The sequence below is a fragment of the Moschus berezovskii genome, chromosome 2 (assembly GCF_049115385.1).
Source record: "Moschus berezovskii isolate FMDL1 chromosome 2, NW_MosBer_1.0, whole genome shotgun sequence".
NCBI lineage: Eukaryota > Metazoa > Chordata > Mammalia > Artiodactyla > Moschidae > Moschus > Moschus berezovskii.
Window position 1 is genome coordinate 11,371,002 of NC_142461.1, and position 21,898 is coordinate 11,392,899.

Genomic DNA, 21,898 nt, shown 5'->3' on the forward strand with positions numbered 1-21,898 from the left:
CTGGATGGCATCACCAACTCTATGGACATGGGTTTGAGTGAACTCCGGGAGTTGGTGATGGACAGGGAGGCCTGGCGTGCTGTGATTCATGGGGTCGCAGAGAGTCGGACACGACTGAGCGACTGAACTGAACTGAGAGAAGTTCATAATGATAAAAGGGTCAATTCAACAGGAAGATACAGCTTTAAAGTATATAAAGCAGAATTAATAGAAGTAAGTAAAGAGATCCACTTTCATAGGTAGAAATATCAACATACCTGTCTCAGTAACTGATAGAACAAGCTGACAACATATCAAAGGAATATTTATTAATGATTTGTATAACATGATTAACCAACGCGACATAACTGGCTTATATAGACCACTGCACTCACTAACTGATACACTATATTCCCAAGTACACATGGAACATAGTATGTTATAAATCTGGAGAAGAAAAAGAAAACCCATTAATAACAAATGGCTGGTCTCTAAAAAAAGTTATAATAAATGACTAATTCCCTTTAAAATCTAGGGGGAAAATTAATGTAAACTTTTTTATTTATTTATGATTTAAATTCTGTCTGAGTCTAGGAAACACAGGAAAGATCCTCCCAATTCTTCTGTAGGAATAATTTACCTGAGTCGGAAACTCTGGATTGGTGCCATGATTTCTGGTTTATTTTTCAACAAAGAATTAGGTTGCTGCTGCTGCTAAGTCACTTCAGTCGTGTTCGACTCTGTGCGACCCCATAGACGGCAGCCCACCAGGCTCTGCCATCCCTGGTTACGTGCAGATAATGTCTGCCTCTGTCTCTCTTAACATGCAGAAGCTTTCCAGATAGTATCTGGATTTGAATTTAGCAACCTGACTGATCATAAGAATCACCTGGGAAATTTTTTGAAAGCAGATTTCTAGGACCCACCTCCTGCAGATTCCATGTTTTGAAAAGGCAACTGAACTGATTCCAAGTGTTTGAACAGATTTGGGAGTCACGGAAATAATGTTCTGTTTGTTATGAAAGTGAGGAGAAGAGAAGGGAGAATGTGAAAATATGTAAAGGAGAATGTGAGAATATGAATGAATTGGGGATATTAATAACTGGGTTAGGACTGGGTGTGGCTGAGCCTCACTGCATGATGTAAGAGGCATACCCGCTTCTAGAGTTTTATGGATGTGAAGATTAAGCACATTTGCATAAAGCATCAAAGAAAAAACTGCTGTCTTTGCTTTTTGTATTCAGTGACTGGATGGCAGATGTATTCCTTTTTAATGTAAGCTGTTGGTATTTTCCAGATACACTGTGACTTAATATAAACAGAACTTATTTTGAGCTCATATGTTAGCAGGCATAAATATGTTTGAAAGGATATCATGATTTTGTTGTTTTGAATGTATTAAGAAAAAGGGGATATATGAATATGTTGTTCAATATAATGAAGAACTAAAACGGATAAACTATGTCCTACTTTAGAAGGTGATTTCCTGTTCAGTTGTTGTGTCCGACTCTTTGTGACCCCGTGGACTATAGCACGCCAGGCTTCCCTGTCCTCCTCTATCTCCTAGAGTTTGCTCAAACTCATGGCCATTGAGTCAGTGATGCCATCCCACCATCTCATCCTCTGTCACCTCCTTCTCTTGGCCTCAGTCTTTCCCAGCATCAAGATCTTTTCCAATGCGTTGACTCTTCGCATCAGGTGTTCAAAGTATTGGAGCTTCAGCATCAGTCCTTCCAATAATATTCAGGGTTGATTTCCTTCAGGATTGACTGGTTGGATCTCCTTGCAGTCCAAGGGACTCTCAAGAGTCTTCTCCAACACCACAGTTCAAAAGCATCAATTCTTTGGTGCTCAGCCTTCTTTATGGTCCAACTCTCATACCCATATATGACTACTGGAAAAACCATAGCTTTGACTATACTGACATTTGTCACAAAGTGATGTCTCTGCTTTTTAATATGCTGTTAAGGTTTGTCGTAGCCTTTCTTCCAAGGAGTAAGCATCTTTTCATTTCATGATTGCAGTCACCATCTGCAGCGATTTTGGAGCCCAAGAAAATAAAATCTGCCAGTTTCCATTTTTCCCCATCTATTTGCCAAGAAGGTAATTAGGTATCAAAAAGATAGTGAAAGCAGGCTAGGTTGGATGTATTTCATTTTAAGACTTTACAGACAGCAACTTTCTGTGATTTTCCATTCTAGAGGAGATCAATCCTGGGTGTTCATTGGAAGGACTGATGCTAAAACAGAAACTCCAATACTTTGGCCACCTCATGCGACGGGTTGACTCACTGGAAAAGACTCTGATGCTAGGAAAGCCTGGGGGCGGGAGGAGAAGGGGACGACAGAATGAGATGGATGGCATCACCAACTCAATGGACATGAGTTTGAGTGAACTCCGGGAGTTGGTGATAGACAGGGAGGCCTGGTGTGCTGTGATTCATGGGGTCGTGAAGAGTCGGACACGACTGAGCGACTGAACTGAACTGAAGATTTCTATAAAGCTTTTTGGCTATTTTTCTTTGTAAAAGCATCACATAGCACTTAGAATTTTTACTTTCACATTGTTAGTTTGAAGGTTTTTTGTTTGTCTTGGCTTGGTTTTTGGTTTTTTTATTATCTTCGCTATTACTTTTAACCAAACAGGCATTTTCCTTTGTGTCTTTGGAACTGAGTGAAGTTCAGTCATTGGGTGGGTTAGCAAGAGATTTAAAGTTTCAGTCTATCCCTGCCTCAGTAAGGAAGGCTAATATTTGAGAAAGAACAGCTTATGTTACTTAGCTCCATTCCTGAAAGTGTTATCATTAACATATGTTAAATATTTTATGATGAATGCTCTGCAATGTCTTCAGGTCTCCCTGACATTCCATAATTGGTAGAATACTGTCCTAGTTAAAGCACTCACTCTTAAAAACACTACGTGTTCACGCTAGTGCTACTCTTGATGGTCAGTCCCAGGACAGGAGCAACCAGCCTTGAAAAAATACGATCCAGTGTTATATTCTATTGCATTTCATGTAAAGAATTAGAATAGTCGAGAGCCAGGATGCCCTCAAGTAAAGACATCAATGGTGTCCTTTTCATCTCTTGCACTTCAGGAACCAGGCCCCTGTTTTGCCCTTGTCATTTTAGGCAAAGTAATGTATCGGCAGCCATCGCTGCAATCATTCTAATTACGATCGTGTAAATCTGACCTTTATCAACAGACTTCCCTAGACTCAACACCTACCAACTGAAAAAAGATTGAATTGGGCATGTGTTTCTTAAAAAAAATTAATGCTTGTTGATTGTGTATTTTCTCTTGTGAAAATATATCTATTAAGAGGTTATTTTAGTGCCTATATTATGCTCCTTTGTTTCTCCCCACCTCCAAATGCATTATTTGCTTCAAATGTGAGGTTATTTACAATAAATATGGTAACTTATTACGTGTGACTATATAGTACGTGGCCCTTGATGTATTTCTACAAAGTAAAGGCTCCACTTTAATTCCAGGATTGTTATTCCACATGACTCTTTTTTTTTCTTCTCCTCTAGACTTCTCCAAAGAGCCCTGGGACAGTAGGTGGAGTGCAAAGTTGTATTGTGTTGCCTTCCTGCATTTTTTTTGTTGTTGCCTTCCTGCTTTTTATTATTATTATTATTCTTGGCCCAGTCTTGGCTGCTTCTTTCTCTGCCACTAAAGCTCACTCACTCAACCCTGCATGTGGTCATTATGAGGGACTCATGGCCTTTCATTTCAGCCCTGCACATTTATCATGTCAGTTATGTTTCTTGTCAAATCTTTAGAATCAGTTTTGTCCCTAAAGCAATCTTGTGATAAGCAAACTGAAGTTTCATCTCTACTTTAAATTTTTCCTTTGTTTTGAAGCATCTCTAACACCCCTGTCCCACCCCCCAAGTCCCTTCCAGTACTCCCAAATGACCCAAGGTCTTTTTTGCAAAGGGAGAAAATAATCTGATAACATGCACAAGTAAGTGTTATCCCCTCCCTGACTGTTTAGGTCCTGAGAAAGGAAAGCAGGGAGAGGGCAGTGTTTAACAGAGAAAATGACTCACGGATGGTGGAATTCCCTGCTTCAGTGACTCAAGAGATAGTATTGTTAACTGGCTTCCCCCATGCCAGGAAGCCTACACTGAGGCAAGATCTCATGCATATTGGGAAGAGATTCACATTTGTGTGTGCATGTGCCTTTAAGAGATTTGAGCTGATTATGATCATCTCATTGAATTTTTGTCCTAAAATGATGTGTCAGCTCCATTTGGTTCTTTTTCCCCTTAGTAATTTATCTGTTATGGATTTTGATGTCTGGTGTCTATGTGATGTCAAGGAGTCTGTCTGCATGATTATTTATCATTGCTCTGATCCTTTCCAACTACCACAGGAAGAGAGGGGAAGGGGCATTTTCAAGATTATGTTGAAATAATAATTTGGCTGTTCTCTTCCCTCTCTCCCTCTCATGCAACAGAAGAAATAGGTCAGCCCACTGCAGACCTAGGCATGGTCATGGACTGTGTGGAAGCAGGAGACATAACGCCTCCCACCAAAAGGAAGAGCAAGTTCTCAGGCTTTGGCAAGATCTTCAAGCCCTGGAAATGGCGGAAAAAAAAAAGTGATAAATTCAAAGAGACATCAGAAGGTGATATGTTAAAATTTATGTATATGTTCTGAGTCAAAGAGTTCCCCATTGGAAGTACCTAACTTTTTCATTCTCTTCCCAATTTTCTATAACCCCCTATTTGAAGAGGAAATTAAATCTTGTAGAATTCAAAAACCAAGTGGTCACTCACTAAGTATTTTGGTGGAATTAATGTTTATCAATTGAGTGGTGAATGGAGCTCCTGAACTAAAGCAAGTCTAAGATGCTTTTTTTTTTGGCCGCACTGAGTCTTCATTGCTGTTTATGGGCTTTCTCTAGTTGCAGCGCGCAGGCTTCTCGTTGCAGTGGCTTCTCCTGTTGGGAGCACAGGCTCCAGAGCCTGGTCTCAGGGGTGGCACGTGCACTTAGTTGCCTTGTAGCGTGTGGGATCTTCCCAGACCAGGAGTCAAACCCATGTTTCCTGCATTGGCAGTCAGATTCATAACCACTGGGCCATGAGGGAAGCCCTAAGATGCTGCTTTTCTCCTATTCTGGCTACTTCCTCCCAGAAAAAGTTCATCCATAAATATCTCATTATTGAAATTTCCATAAAAAAGGAAGGAGGGACCTTGGAATGCAGAGGACTCGGGTTCCATCCCTGGTTGGGGAGTTAAGATCCCACTTGCCACAGAGCGACTAAGCCCTCTCCTAGCCAAATAAACAAATAATTCTAAAAAAAAAAGGAAGGAATTCCCTGGCAGTCCAGTGGTTAGGATTCCTCCCCCTCACTGCCAGAGGCCAGAGTTCAATCCTTGGTCAGGGAACTAAGGTTCCATAAGCCTCATGGCGTGGCTAAAAAAAGTGGGGGGAGGGTGGTAAAGCTGAACTTGTGTAGTTCCTTTTGGAAATGATACTTTCCCAATAGCACAGGATGCCAAAGAAATTAAGTTTTAAAATTTGAAGTTTGGTTTTGTATTCTTTTGTTTCCTAAGAATAGAAGAAAATTGAACCACTTTATTCTTTTACCTAAGGTATTGACTTTTGTCTGCCACATTTCTGAGTATTGTTTTCTAATTTAACGTTAGTTTTAGAGAGAAAAATATCTATGCGAAAACCAAGAGAAGAGCTGGTTAAAAGAGGGGTTCTGTTGGAAGACTCTGAGCAGGGTGAGTATGCATACACTCAATAGCATATGCCTGTCTCTGTACACTTGGTCTGTGGTTCTGACTAGGTATTTGAATTTTCTTTATTATTGCTGTTGTTCAGAGGGGAAAGGACTTTAAAAAACTTTCATCATCTAACATATATATTTTTAAAACTTTGATTAAAAAAGAAAAGGCAATCAGTAGTAAAGTCGGCAAAAGCACTGAACAGACAGTTCACTGAAGAGTACATGCAGATGCCCAATAAACAAAGAAAAAGGTTGGTTTCTTACTTCATTAGTAATTAAGAGATGCAAATGAAAACCAAAATAAAAGAGCTCTATGCATAAACTAGAAAACCTAAAATTAACCAAATGACCAAGAACAAGAATTGATGAGGGTATGAAATAAGTGGAATTTACATACAACTATTGTTATAAGTGTTAAAGTGGAATGATCACGTTGAAAAATAGTTTAACTTAATCTATGAAAGCTGGAAATATGTAAACCTATGTACAGTCTTTGGTATATATGGAACAAAAACATATGTATACATGTATATCAGGAGATATATATAAATATGCTCATAGCTGCAATGTTTATTAACAGAGCAAAACTAGAAACAACCCAGATGTCCTCAGTAGTAAAATATATAATAAGTAACTTGGGATATACATTGATTAAATAAAATATTACATGGCAATACAAACTATACCTACTTCCTTTAATGTGAATTTCATCAGTAATACTGAGCAGTTGAAGTCAGTCATAAAAGAATATATATTGTATTTATAAGTATAAAGTAAGAACACTGGAAATATATGATTATGTGGTTAAACTATAATAAAAACACAAAGAAAGGATTTTCATAGGAATTAGAAGAGTAATTGCTTTGTGGGGGAAGGAGAAACATTTTATAATATTTCTTAATGTCCATGATGCTCACTCAGGTGTTTTCCTGGTAATATGTTTTTGAAATTTACATTTCTATTTTGTACAGTTTTCTCTGCTGGTGTTAAACTTGACAGTGAAAAATACTAAATAATGATTAAGATATTTCTATAAAATTCAGTGTCATACCATCTATATTTTATTTATTTAAAGAAAGCCTTTTGAATATAATTTTAAAGGTTACTTTCCATTTAGAGTTATTACAAAATATTGGCTATATTCCTTTTGTTGTACAATACATCCTTGAGCCTGTCTTATACCCCACAATTTGTACCTCCCACTCCCTACCCCTTTATTGCATATAAGTGGGCATATATTTTTTGTGGGAATGAAAACATCTAGTGAAGAAAAAATATTAAATAAAACATAAAAAGTGAGGATAATTGATTTTTTTTAAGAATCTGAACTTAAGGGGTAAACATAAAATGATTTTATTTCTTCCAATAATTACCTTCTAATTTTCTATATTAAAGTTCATTTTCTTACCGAGGGGAATAAAAAAACCTTCCTTCAACCTTCCCTCCAAAGTGCCTCCTCATCTGGCTATGGTCTTTAAGTCTGGAATTGCAGTTTAGTGGTTGGTGAAGGATCCTTGGGGCAAACACTCTCTGTCTTTGTACATCCTCAGCTTTGTGCTAGCCGTAGTACTGTGTCCTTTCCTTTCTTTTTTTATCAAATACATCTCCACGCCCATATTGCTGCCCTAATCTTTCTTGTTAGTCTGTCATGAAGATCGTGCTTTGGTATTTCAACACTCACTGCTGGCTTAATAATGTCAGAACTTTCTAACAATGTGTGACTTATATGAAGCAGCTTATCAGAAAAGTAAGACTGTAATACACTAGTTGTATTTCATTTCTCTTCGTTAGAGCTACTTTGCGTAAGACAAAATCTGAAAGCGAAGTTTTAAAAATATATCATATTCTTTGGTTGGTGAGAGAAAGGAACCAAACTGATGGAATATTATACTCTAGATTTTGAACCATGTGATTCTGTTGCTTTTTTGCAAATTTTAATTAAATTATGTATTTATTATCTCAACTATATAAAAACTAAGCAGAGAAAACAAACTTGAAGGAAATATACTAAAATATTATTAGCATTAGTTATTTCTGGATGTTAGAATGGAAGTATAGAGGATTTTTTCTGTTTTTCTAAATTTTCTGCATAGTTAGTAATGAGCATGTATAACTTCTGTTTTTTCATGGGTCTATTTGTTTTTTACAGTAGGACACAAAATCTTCTAGGTATTTAGGCGGGTAACTACAATTATAATGCCTCTTTTACAGCACCTTTGGCCATTGCTTTTTTGATAATAGCTGTTCCTTACCCCATGTCCTCTCCTGCCTCTCACCTTTCTTGCTCACTCAGCCAAACCCCATACAATGCTTCCTTCTTGTTTTTCACTTTCATTTAGTCAGTTTTGCTATATGCTTCCTACTGGCTTTTGATCCAAGTTATTTTTAGGCTAGAAGCAAGCTTGAAGGTCTAATTGATAAGGGAATTGTAACCATTGGACAAGATGCCCTAACCAGAGAACTGATCTAAGCTTTATTCTGTAAGAAGAAATTGAGATGGGCCTTATGACCTGCTTATGGATCTCCAGTTTAGGTTAAAAGCAGTATTTGAACCTTGCAATTCTTTTCATATTCAGAAACAGCTTTTGGCTTGATTATGGTTCTGACTTGACTATATTATAAAATATATCATGGACTTTCCGAGTTGGGGGTTGCAAAGCACTCATAGATGTTCAGGCCAGATTCTGTTAATATTTCTATTCTACTCCATTAGCATTTAGCACAGACCCTTTGCATTAAATATAAGAAATTTTACTTCAAAGTAGACAGTCCTGATTAAGTAACTTGAGAAATGACTGATCACTTTTGCTGGTATGTGCTGAGTAGAAACTAGTTAATATTGTGTCTTAAACTTTCACTATATGTTTTTCAAAAGTAGGGGTCTTTGTTGGCTTTGAAGTGATTCATTGCTTTACACTCTAGAAAGCCCTGTTTTTTGTTGAAGCTGAGCTGTATTAACATGAGTAGTAACTTACTATTTTTGCATAGCTGTTGTCATCTTGCCCCTTCCTCTGTTTTAAAAAAAAAAAAAATACTGGTCAGAATACTTTCACTTTAGAAGTACATTTTCATTCAGTGCTCATTTGACTTAGACTTTTTTTTCACTACTTTTAACCCAAGCTCCACCTCTTATTGAGACTGTGTAAAGAATGATACCATCTAATTTCTTAGTAGGAAATGCTGGGTTGGGGTGCAGGAGTCTACAAGGAGTATCTCCCTATGAAAAAACGAAGAGAGTGACTAGAGAGTAATTAAATTAGTTCCAGTTCCATGACACTGGGAGGTCAGACAGTTTTCAGACTCTAACCTCAGTTTTTCAGTTCTCCTCCAAAGGAGTCTAGGTAACCTCAGCAGTAACTGGGAACATTTGTCTAATTGTTCCATGAAAAGTTCTTAACCTACAAGTGTAATAGCGATGAGTGGTCATCCAAAGCCTGCAGCCCGGTGATCATTCCTGCCGTTTAGCTTATAGGAATCCGTCATGTGTGTTATGTTTACCTTTAACCTGTCTATCAGTTCTCCCCCTTGCTGTCCACTCCTGATGCCCTCAGGCACATCTGCTATTTCTCACCTGCCTTCTGCTCATTATTAGCTTTCCCGTTCCAATCACTGCCTAATGCATCTTTCTCATCCTTCGCAGAGTTAATCTTCTAGAAGACAGAGCAGATCATATCTCTCTCCTACTTGAATTCTTTGGCTTCCTGTTACCTACAGGATTCAGTCCAGACTCCTTTCCCTGGTGTTTGGTACCCTTCATAGCCTGGCTCGTGCTTACCTTTCCATTCTCTGTTCTGTTCTTGCTTGTGTTTTCATTCCTATTAACGCTTTCTTCTGGGCATCTGTTCTCCTACCAGGCCAAAGTAGTTGTCAGTTCCCAAACATGTCAAATAATCTCATACCTTCATGCATGCTGTTCTTTCCTGCATGTCTTTCCTTATCTTGTCTTCGAGTGGTAGGCTCCTGCTCCCCCTTTAAGACCCAGTTTAGCTACCACTTTCTATGAAGCTTTTCTAACCCCATTGCCACCCCCAGGAGAATTGTTTCTTCATTCCTGCCGTAGCACTTTATTCATTATAGCTCTTAACATTTAGCATAGTGATTACCTATGAATAATGAATCTGTCTTATTCATGTAGCAAAGCACATAATAGACAATCAAACGTTTATTGGAGAAAGGAATTACTTATTTTCATTACTACTGAACTGAACTGAATAAGCTAAAACAGGAAGAGGGTTGGATAAAGGGAATAAGGAAGGTTAGAAATTGCCAACTCTTCTCCCTATCTGACGCCAGTCTACCAGTTTGCTCGTTCTTTTGGACCTTGCAGGTGGTGAGGATCCAGGGAAGTTGAGCCATGCCACATTAAAGAATGGCCATACCACCCTCATAGGGAGCACCAGATCTTCTAGTCCAGTCCAGGTAGAGGAAGAGTCGGGAAGAATAGCAAATCTTAGGAAGCCTGTTCCAGAAGAGGAGCCGAAGAAGCGACTAGGTAATTAACTCTGAATTTTTTAGTTTAAGAGCCATGGACCAGTCATTCTCATTTATCTCGGGGGATTGCAGGAGCCAGGGGAGAAGTAAAATCCAGAGGGGCTTCTGTTTCCCTCTAGCAATTCTTCAACTAGTTGCCCTTTGAAATAGAATTTCTCCCCTCGTTCTTATATTTACAAAATCCTAAATTTGTGATTCTCAAGGACTGATGTGTGTTAGTTGCTCAGTCATGTCAAACTCTTTGCGACCCCATGGTCTATAGCCTGCCAGGTTCCTCTGTTCATGGATTTCTCCAGGCAAGAATACTGGAGTGGGTTGCCATTTCCTTCTCCAGAGGATCTTCCTGACCCAGAGATCAAACCCAGGTCTTCCGTATTGCAGGCAGATTCTTTACTGTATGAGCCAACTGGGAAGAGGCTATCAAATATCAGATGTGTATGGGATTTTTTTCAGGCTAAACATCCCTTCTCCTTCACCCAAGGGACTCTGTGTCCAGTTGCCTGGCTCTTGTGTGAAAAATCACTATCATAACAAGCCTCTCTTACTGATTTGAGAAAGTGTTATATACCTAAAGTGTGTGAGGTTGGGAAGCTTTGTCTAAACCAACCTTTATGTTAAATAATAGACGGAGTTGACCATAAGCGGTAGGTGTGTTACCTTTTTCAGCCTGTCTTGTAACTCTCTTTCCTTTTAAATCCCATCTATTATTTCACAGGCTCCACTGGAAGCCAGGCTCATTCTGAAGCAGAGTTCGTTCCTGACAGTATACCCAAACAGCCTTTACTTCCCCCTAAAAGACACTTGTCCTCTTCTCACGAAGCAAATGAAGGGCAAGCAAAGGATGCCACTTCCTCTGGCAGCTCGGCAAGACCCAGCTTGTCCGCCTCCACCACTGCCATCACCACAGCACCTGCTGCTACCATGGCTGCCACGAACCCAGCAAAAACTGTCCATTCCTCTGGCCCCCCTTCCCAAGCACCCAGGACTCTTCCCGCTGCTCCTGCCAGCACTAACACCACCGCTACCCTGAGCCTTACTCACACAGGCCCTGCCAAGCAGCCCCCTATTCCACCCCCGAAACCAACTCACAGAAACAGCAACCCTGTCATTGGTACGTTAAGTCTTTAGCTTTCCAAAGTTTGGGATTTGATTTGGTTTTAAATGGTTGTTTTATTGGATAATTGGTACAATATTGATTTGGTCTGTGAGAGAGTTCTCCATAGCTTGTCCCTTTGAATGCCCTCAGTATAGAAAAAAGTCTTAAAAATGAGACAGATGGCTATGAATGGAAACAGAGTGGGGTCAGATGTCACTGAAAATAGGTTCATTAGGAGATTAATGTTTATTTTTCCTAAAGCAGTGTTTCTGAACTGCTGTTTATAGTTGGGGGACTAAACATATGAACAGACCACAGTGGGTTTGACCTACATGGTGAAAGGGTTTGTTTTGTGTGTTTTTTTTTTAACCTACTTTAAACTGCCAATGCATGTCTTCCTTCAACATAAACCCAGTAGATAAAATGATGATTGTAGAGGTGCCTGTGTAACTTGTGGTTCAGTATCTAGCATAGTATGTTCATGGGGAACTGCAAAGCTCCTTAAACTGTCCTGATAAAATCACATTTTATCTTGGGAGAGTTAAGGATACTACTCGTAATAAAATGAGTGGTAGAAGAATTAAAGCAGGGAAGATAGTAACTTTATGTTGGTTTAGTAAGTTTTTTATATGTACAGGAATTATATTTAGATTGGTTTTCCTTATATAAATTTAGAGGAATTTTCAAGAAAGGGAAGAGAAGAAAAAAGTAGTTTCTCAAGAAAAATGCTATTAGGTTTAGTACTGCTTAAAGTTTTTGTTAATGATTGAATGAAGAAATAAAAAGTGTGCTCATTAAATGGCTAGTTAACCAAATTAGGTGGAGCGACCAGAACCTTGAAAAACAGGATTAGAATTCATTGCGAGTATAACAGGTTGGAGTAGCTTGAGGAAAACAGGATGGAGGTTATTATTATTATCACCACCTTGGATGGATAGTGCCGTGTTGGCTTATCTCTGAGGATCAAGGAACTTTCATGTACTTATTTTCAAAACCTCCATATGAAGTTTCATCTATTTTATCTAGTGTATAGTTAGGGCAATAAGAAAGTGAAGAAGTTGTGATTAACTCAAGGTTGCAGTTAGTGAGAGATAGAAACCAAATCCAGGCCTTTCAACTCTGGAGTGCAGGCCTGTCTGTACATTTTTGTTTTCAAACTGTTGTTTATATAGGGGTTCTCATCGTGGTCACCTGGAGGGCTTGTTAAAACACAGAGTGCTGGGCTCTGCCCTTAGAGTTTCTGATTCAGTAAGTCTGGTGTAGTGCCTGCGAATTTACATTTCTGATGAGTTCCCAGATGATGCTGATGCTCTGTATATGGGAACCACACATCAGGCACCACTGTTGTCTGTGCTGTATGCTGGGCTAAACTATAGAGGCCACTCTTGGCCTCAGGTGAATAGCCCAAAGCAATAGGCCCTGTGACTGAGGGATTGACAGCAGTCCATGAGCAGTCCTCAGCTGAAAGAGAAAAATAGGATAGTTCACAGAGTTTTTATTTAAGTTATATAGATTTAAAGAACTATTCTTTACGGAGTTCCCTGGTGGCCTAATGGCTAAGATTCCAGGCTTTTACTGCTATGGTCTGGGTTCAGTTCATGGTCAAGGAACTGAGATCCCACAGACTGCAGGGCACGACAAAAAAAATTATCCTTTATTCTGAAATTATGGACCTTCTTGATTCTTTGGTGTTAAAAGGCCATTTCTTTCATGGAATGGTTATGCTAATGAGTGGTTTACTGAATATCAAGGCTTAGTTGAGGGAATTCCCTTGTGGTCTAGTGATTAGGGCTCCATGTTTCCACTGCTGGGGACCTGGGTTCAATCCCTAGTCAGGGAACTAAGATCCCAAAAGCCATGCAGCATGGCCAAGAAACCCTTAGTTGAAAATAATTAAAGATTAACAACCTGAGATTGGTTGAGAATGTCTTTTTAATAATGTTGGTCCTTGAAACACAAACATTTGGAAACCAGTATTTAGACATTGCTGTGTCTACTAACAGGCATGATAGCCTTAGGACTAAGGACTAATTAGGAGTATTGGGACTAAGGAAGGACCTCCATAAAACTGATGAAGGGAATTGTAACCCCTCCAGTGAACATTTTTCATCTTTCCCATGCCAAATGCCATTATCACAGTGTGTGTACCAGAGGTCCTTTCATTTTCAGGTAAATATTTCCCTTAAATCACTAAAGGTAACTTACTTTATCAATTCAGTTGTTAAAATACTCAGATTTGATCTTGTCAGGGTTGGATTTTGTTGTAGATGGAATAGCTAACCACTGTTTTTAGCCATTTCCAGCAACTGAACAGCAACAATTTTTAGCCAGCCAGCAAAAATCCAATCTACCAGAATATATCTCTTTCATTGATCCTAAAATTTCCATTTTTTGAATCCTTTTTTATAAGTATATGCAGTATTTTTCTAGAAATACCTTTTAAAATTTTACTTATGAAGAGTAACATTAAAACATTATCATATTAGCTAGACTTTTACTTTGAATGCTGCCAATGGAATGGGATTTAGAGCAATTAAATTTTTTTATTTTAGGGAAACTTGAGGTGTTGCTGTCTAGGTAAGACATATAAAACCTTTGTGAACAATTCGTGGGACCAAAGTGAGGGGTTTGGGTTGAGGGTCGGAGGTTGGTGACCAAGAGAACTACTGTTTAGAAAGTTAAAAAAAAAGAGAGAGAGAACTACTATTTAATTATTTTGCCAGGTTGTCCTTTTGTGACGTGACGATCCACTTCTTAAAAGCCATTTGGAGTTCTAAAAGGGACTTTGCTCAATCGACACCTGAGACATGTGGGCTTGGGGGATCACATAAGGATATATACTGTCATGGCACAGGGGAGGGGCCTCTCATCTAATAAGCATGTGTTGAGGACCACTGTGTACCAGGCACTGTGCCCCACCCTGTGAATATGCTGATAGAGACGAGGGATGCCCTGTCGTCACGGAGCCCATAGTGTACTGAAAAGTGGAGATGGCAGATTGGACGTAAAGGACAGGAAGAGGTGTGGGTACTAGTGAAAAACAAAGTCCTGGGAGTCCAGAGGATAGAACCTCTTAAGAATGAGTCCTGGGAACTAGCTGAGTCCTTACCAGTTTGTAATATGATCTTGGGCAAGCCACCTAACTTTCGAGGCCACAGTTTTTCCTTCTGTAAGATGGTAAAGATGATCTCTTGTATAAGAATATGGAGTGTTGTTAGACAAAAGAACTTACTAGCCACATTTTTTTTGTTGTTTCTTTTTGTATTAACTTTATCTACACCAAGATCAAGTCATAAAAAGTTGTCACGTCTGTTATTAAAGAAGTAAGAAATTTCTCATTAGAGTATTAAGGTAGTGGTCTTCTTACACCTCTGTATGTCTATTGGACCTTCTACATATTTAAATATTAATTTTTTGTTTCACGATGAGGTAGAGAATGGCAAAGCCATAAAATGATATAATTAGCATGGAAGATGAAGACTGAACTCAGCTCTAATTCTAGGTCCTGGGCTGGCCCCTCAAAGCACTGTAAAACCATCTTAAATTGAGGTACTGCTTTCTCTTTTCCAGCTGAACTGTCTCAAGCAATAAACAGTGGTACGTTGTTATCAAAGCCATCCCCACCTTTACCACCGAAGAGAGGCATTCCATCAGCCTTGGTACCCACCTCAGAGTCTGCTGCTGCTGCTGCCACCACCACCACAAAAGCACCAAGTGATCAGAGAGAGAAGAGCACATGCTCTCTGGGCTCTGAACCCCTGCTGGCTCCCTCCCCCTCCTCCCCACTGCCTGCTCATATACCTCCAGAACCCCCTCGGTCCCCTCCATTCCCTGCTAAGACTTTCCAAGTTGTGCCAGAAATTGAGTTTCCACCTTCCTCAGACCTACCCCAGGAGATTCCCCAGCAGGAAAGTCAGAAAAGGGAAGTACCCAAGAGGATGTTGGACCACAGCTTCGGGGAGCCCCACGTACCCCCTAGACTGCCCCCAGTCCCGCTGCACATCCGAATCCAGCAGGCCCTGACCAGCCCACTTCCCATGACTCCTCCCTTGGAGGGCTCTCATAGAGCTCATTCGTTGCTCTTCGAGAACAGTGACAACTTTTCTGAGGACAGCAGTACCCTGGGTCGGACCAGGTCACTTCCCATCACTATTGAAATGCTAAAAGTGTGAGTGCCTCTCAAGCTTGCTTCTTGTTCCCTCTTTACTCTAGCTAGCCTTTCTTAGAAAAAACTGCTTATAGAGAAAATGTGAACAAACTTAAATTAAGAAGAGTACTCACCAAATAAGACACATTCTTGAATTTGGACTTTTACCCTCCTGATTTCTATAACATTGTTTCCATGGCAGAAATTTCCATGATACAGAAATTACAAACTTCTCTACTTCAAAATTAAACCCACTGTGGATTTTTATGTCATATAAAGGAAGCAGTGTAACATGGTGCTTAAGAACACTGACCTTGGAGTAAGACAGCTCTGGGTTCACATCCCAGGTCTGCCTCTTATTCACTGGCTTACAGTAGTGTGTGTTACTTTACCTTCCTGCTCTTTAGTTGTCCAACCTGTAAACAGGAGTAATACCGACTTCATAAGCTTGTGAGAATGCAACTAGACAAATCTGAAACCTCGAGTGCCTGGCATATGATCTTGGTAGAGAGGGCAGAGAGAAACCTAAAGAAAAAGAAGGGAGCTCTGAAAGATGGCTCAGTATTCCAGCTCCATAGACTGGAACTGCTTATCTTTTCTCTAGTTCATCTGTCCCCAGTTAGTCTGTTCAAAGTAGCATTGGTATTTATTCCTACTTTGTCTGTCTTTTTAAAATTCAGACAAATTGTGACTAAAGAGGAACATTTCTTGGCAAGCTGGAAATTTGTCTTACTGAAAGAATTGTTGTAGAGCTGTTGCAGTATCCTCCTTTTTATTTATTCTGCCATAATTTCTTGTACTTCCTGGTCTTATTTATTTCATATCCTGGAAAGAGACAGTTTAGGAATTTGAAGTAGGTGAAGTCATAGTTTTATGCCTCTAGAATGTAAAGGGAAAAAGTTAGTTTTCATCTTTACTTCTCTTTGCTTCCTTGGTTTAAGAGATGGGTTCAATATTTTTATTGAGTATCTCCCATGAGCCAAGTACTGTGTTAGATGCTATGTAGTCTTCTCATTTAATCAGACCAAAGCAGACTTGCATCTTATATATAGATTATCAAGGCCCTGTGTGCCAGACACTAGTGCATTCTAGAATTTGTCTATTTCATTCTCACAACAAGCCAACAAGGTAGGTATCATCCCCATTTACAGAAAAATTAGGTCACTTAAAATCTAGTAAATAAGTTGTAGCTCTGGGATTTGAACCCAGAGCCCTTCAGATTAATAGCTGCTAAAAATTTCTTAGCAAGATTATTAAAAATAAGGAAAAGACATATAAATTATTTCATTCATGAACTTTTTCAGTTATTTAATACTTTGACTTGCAAATCAGTTACTCTTTATGTCTCTGAAAGGGAAATGTAATTATGTTAATTTGTTAGTCCAGACGATGAAGAAGAGGAGGAGCAAAGCCACATATTTGCATTCAGTGAAGATGTAGCATCTACCTCAGTCGTTCCTAAACTACCGCAGTGTCTGCAGGAGGAAGAAGAAGGGAAAGAGAGTGACTCTGATTCAGAAGGTCCGATTCAATACCGAGATGAAGAGGACGAAGATGGAAGCCATCATAGTAAGAAGGGGAGAGAAAGAGGAGAAGGCTCTCTTACAGATACAGCCATGTGTGGTCTTAGCAAGTGTAAGATGCATGGATGCAGACACCCTCTTCCACCCAGTCGTCTGGCTGACTCCTGTTGGAAGCCTCTGGGAAAGATGCTTGTCCTTGCTCCCATACAAGCCAGTGAGAGGGAGCCCAGTAGATTGAGTCAGTCAGGTTTTTATGTGTTTACTTTTGATTTAAAAAATGTTTATCTTGATGGTATTAAAGAATGTGGAGTAAAGGAAAGTTGGTGTTTGGGCTTTGTGGAAAAGACAAAAGTGATATTCTCCTTCAGCCTGATAAACTTAACTATGTTCATGGGGCAAAGGAAAGAAATATATATGTTCATATATACACATCTGCGAATAATAGAATCCTGATTCCTGAAAATGGAAAGCAATTTTAGGAGGAGGAGAACCATCTGAGGTGTGTTAGTTCGAATGCCTCTCTGTTGTAATTCAGAGGCTGTCCCCTGCTTAGATGATCCCTCCTCGAGCAACTCTTACTAAGAAGAAAATGTAGAGAGAGAACTGGTAGAAGAGAACAAGGTATATTTAACCCATCTGAGCCCATCTGCTACAAAGATTTTTAGATGTCATCAACTTTACCCCCACCTCTATGTTAGGTGACTCATTGGAGGCCAGCTAGAAAGCTGGGATTCTGATAATGTTTGTTCAGATTCTTACCTAGCTCCAGGTAAAGTTGAGCCTGAAACTTCTACATGTTTTTCTTTCTCTTGTGCAAAGATGCTCTGGCCAACAAAGTGAAGAGGAAAGACACGCTGGCCATGAAGTTGAACCACAAACCTAGTGAACCAGAAATGAATATGAATTCTTGGCCTCGAAAAAGCAAAGAGGAGTGGAATGAAATCCGGCACCAGATTGGGAACACACTGATCAGGTAGGCCTTTTCTTAGAATATATTGATTTGATTTGATTATGCTAGTATATGTGGGCTTCCCTGACAGCTCAGTTGGTAAAGAATCTGCCTGCAATGCAGGAGACCCTGGTTCGATTCCTGGGTGAGGAAGATCCCCTGGAGAAGGACTGGGCTACCCATTCAGTATTCTTGGACTTCCCTTGTGGCTCAGCTGGTAAAGAATTTACCTGCAGTGTGGGAGACATGGGTTCGATCCCTGGGTTGAGAAGATCCCCTGGAAAGGCTAACCAATCCAGTATTCTGGCCTGGAGAATGTATTAGAGACTTACTTGGTGGTGGAGCATTCATATATCCTTTTTTTTTTTTTAATTTTAGAAACAGCATAGTTTAAAAAAAAACTACATGTTGTACACAGATGGGTATCTTCAATAAATTTGGAAATTAAGGAACTAGATGGCTTTCATAGCTTTATACCATAAGATAGACATGCTGTTGTTGTTTAGTCACTGAGTCACATCCGACTCTTTTGTGACCTCGTGGATTGTAGCCCGCCAGACTCCTCTGTCCAAGGGATTTCCCAAGCAAGAATATTGGAGTGGGTTGCTGTTTTCTTCTCCAATGGATCTTCCTGACTCGGGGATGGAATCCACATCTTCTGCATTGACACAGGTGGATTCTTTACCACTCAGCCACCAGGGAAGCCCCAAGATAGACATAAGTATGGTTTTTTTTTTAATTTTAGTTTCTAAGAATTCAGATGGTTCCTAGAACAGCAAGGCTTTTCTGGCATTTATCCTGTTACTCATTCCTGAGGTCCCAGCCCAGTTAAATATCACACCCACAATTTCCATTGTATCTATTTCACATGTTCTATGTGACTGCCTCCTTTCAAAGTGTTAGTATTAATATATTTTTCAAGTCACTGGAACCAAAAGCATAGAGAAACTGAATGCAAGCCAGCTTCCTGCATATGTGCTACAAGTAGAGCCCAGGTATACAGACAAGTGTTTGCCCACCTCAGATGTTTCTCTAGGTAGAGTAAGGAAAAGAAGGTGAAACTCTTGGCATAGTCCTCAAAAATAATTAAATAAGGATGCCTGTTCATTAAAATATATTCTCCTCTCCTACCTCAGACACCAGGCTCTGCTGTTGGCCAAGATGGCAATCTTAATGCAGACCTGTGGCTCTCTGAGTATTACCAGGAGGTCATCAAGATTAGGAATTAGTTAAAAATGGGGATTTTTTTCTTTTTAATTTTATTGAGATATATTTGGCATACAGCACTGTATAAGTTTAACATATAGAGCATAATGATTTGACTTACATACGTCATAAAATGATTATCACAATAAGTTTAATGAACATCCATCATCTCCTATAGATACACAATAAAAGAAAGAGGAAAAATATTTTTTCCTTGTGATAAGAACTCTTGGGACTTACTCTCTTAATGAGTTTGGTATATATAACATATATATTAATTATATTAATCACATTGTATATTACCTCCCTAGTATTTATTTTATAACTGGAAGTTTACACCTTTTGACCACCTTCATCTAGTTCCTTCTCCCCCGCCCCCTGCCTCTGGTAACCACAAATCTGATCTCTTTTTTTCATGAATCTCTTTGGTTTTTGGAATATAGTTGACCTACAATACTATGTTAGTTCCCGGTACACAGCATAGTGGTTTAATATTTCTATACATTGCGAAATGCTCACCACAATGAATCTAGTTACCATCTGTCTCGATTCAAAGATTATTATTGACTATATTCCTGACACATTATACATTTTATCGAAAAATGGCAATCTTTGATAATAGATTCCTTTTTGCTTTATTACATAGATAGTTGCTCATCGTTGAGTGTTTTTTCCAGGTCATAGTAGTCTTAGAAGAGCTTGTTGAACTTTGGCCATGAATAGTCTGAAATTGAAATGCAGAAATATGAGAGATTAACATTTATAATAACAATTTACAATAGCATAAAAAAACTTTAAATATTGTGGATAAACCTGACAAAACATTGTGTAAGACCTGTGCATTGTAAACGGAGAAGGAAATGGCAACCCACTCCAGTGTTCTTGCCTGGAGAATCCCAGGGATGGCAGAGCCATCTCTATGGGGGCCGCACAGAGTCAGACACGACTGAAGCGACTTAGCAGCAGCAGGGCATTGTAAAATATAAAATAATGGTAAAGAAAGTAAAGAAAACCTAAATATATGGAGAGAAATAACATTTTCATGGATCAGAAGTCTCAGTATTATCAAGATATCAGATTTAATGCAGTTCCAATCAAAATGCCCCTTAATGGACTTTAACTGACAAACTGATTCTACAGTTGTCAGAAATATAAAGCAACTGTAAAAAAAACAGGATTGGAGGACTAACACTGTCTTATTTTAAGACATACAAAGCTAAAGTTACCTAAACACTATGACGTAAAGGAGGATGAACAAATAAATCAATGGAACAGAAGAGAGAGCCCGGGAAGAGACTCACTCATATAGAAGAATATGGTTTAGAGAAAATTTTCTTAGATATGATCTCAAAGCATGATTCCTAAGAGAAAAACATTGATAAATTGTACTTCATCAAAATTTTTTGTTCTGTGAAAGATACTTTTTCCACATGCCCCAGGGGAACTAAGCCTGTGTGACACAGCTGTGAGGCCCACAAACCCTAGAGCCTGTGCTCCACAACAGGAGAAGCCACAGCAATGAGACGTTAGAAACATAGAAATAAAGGTGGGAGAAGCCCAAGACTTTAAAAGGCACATCATGAAAAAAGATACACAGATGACAAGAATATGGAAAGATGTTCAACATCATTAATCATTTGTTGTTTGGTCACTCAGTCGTGTCTGACTCTTTGCAGCCCCATGGACTGCAGCACACCAGGCTTCCCTGTCCTCCACTATCTCCTGGACTTTGCTCAAACTCACATCCATTGAGTCAGTGATGCTATCCAACCATCCCATCCTCTGTCGTCCCCTGCTCCTCCTGCCCTCAATCTTTCCCAGCATCAGGGTCCTTCCCAGTGAGTCAGCTCTTATATCAGGTGGCCAAAGTATTGGAGCTTCAGCTTTAGTATTACTCCTTCCAGTGAATATTCAGGGTTGATTTCCTTTAGGATGGACTAGATTGATCTCCTTGTAGCCCAAGGGGCTCTCAAGAGTCTGCTCCAGGGACCTCCCTGGTGGTCCAGTCGCTAAAACTCTGGGTTTGATCCCTCGTCAGGGAACTAGATCCCACATGCCACAGTTAAGACTAAGTGCAGCCAAATAAAAAAAAATGCTAAAAAAAAATGTCTTCTACAGCACCACAGTTCAAAAGCATCATTTCTTCAGCGCTTAGCCTTCTGTGTGGTCCAGCTCTCACATCCATATATGATTACTAGAAAAACCAGAGCTTTGACTAGACAGATCTTTGTCAGCAACATAATGTCTCTGCTTTTTAATACAGTCTCTAGGTTTCTCATTGATTTCCTTCCAAGGAGCAAGCATCTTTTAATTTCATGGCTGAAGTCACTGTCCACAGTGATTTTGGAGCCTAAGAAAATAAAATCTGTCACTGTTTCCACTTTTTCCCCTTCTATTTGCCATGAAATGATGGGACTGGATGCCTTGATCTTAGTTTTTGAATGTTGAGTTTTAAACCACCTTTTTCACTCTCCTCTTTCACCCTCATCAAGAGGCTGTTTAGTGCCTCTTCACCTTGTGCCATTAGAAGCGTATCATCTGCATATCTGAAGTTGTTGGTATTTCTCCCAGCCATATTGATTCCATCTTATGATTCAGCAAGTCTAGCATTTCACATGATGTACTCTGCATGTAAGTTAAATAAGCAGGGTAATAATATACAGCCTTAACGTACTCCTTTCCCAATTTTGAACCAGTCAGTTGTTCCATGTCTGGTTCTGTTGCTTTTTAACTCGCATACTGGTTTCTCAAGAGATA

The 21,898-nt window shown here is 39.4% G+C and overlaps 1 protein-coding gene across 4 annotated transcripts in view; it reads left to right on the forward strand.

Moving 5' to 3' along the window:
• The window catches only part of PHACTR4 (phosphatase and actin regulator 4), a 106,391-nt gene that overhangs the window by 71,668 nt on the left and 12,825 nt on the right, over positions 1–21,898 (forward strand). For 2 of the 4 annotated variants that reach the window (XM_055398956.2, XM_055398954.2), the window contains 7 exons: positions 4,448–4,618; positions 5,644–5,724; positions 10,057–10,221; positions 10,936–11,331; positions 14,887–15,484; positions 16,845–17,032; positions 17,806–17,959. In XM_055398956.2, coding sequence (XP_055254931.1) covers positions 4,448–4,618; positions 5,644–5,724; positions 10,057–10,221; positions 10,936–11,331; positions 14,887–15,484; positions 16,845–17,032; positions 17,806–17,959 — 1,753 coding nt within the window. Of the gene's footprint in view, positions 1–3,515; positions 3,544–4,447; positions 4,619–5,643; positions 5,725–10,056; positions 10,222–10,935; positions 11,332–14,886; positions 15,485–16,844; positions 17,033–17,805; positions 17,960–21,898 lie in introns of all 4 variants that reach the window. The other 2 variants (XM_055398958.2, XM_055398955.2) reach the window with 2 other exon arrangements.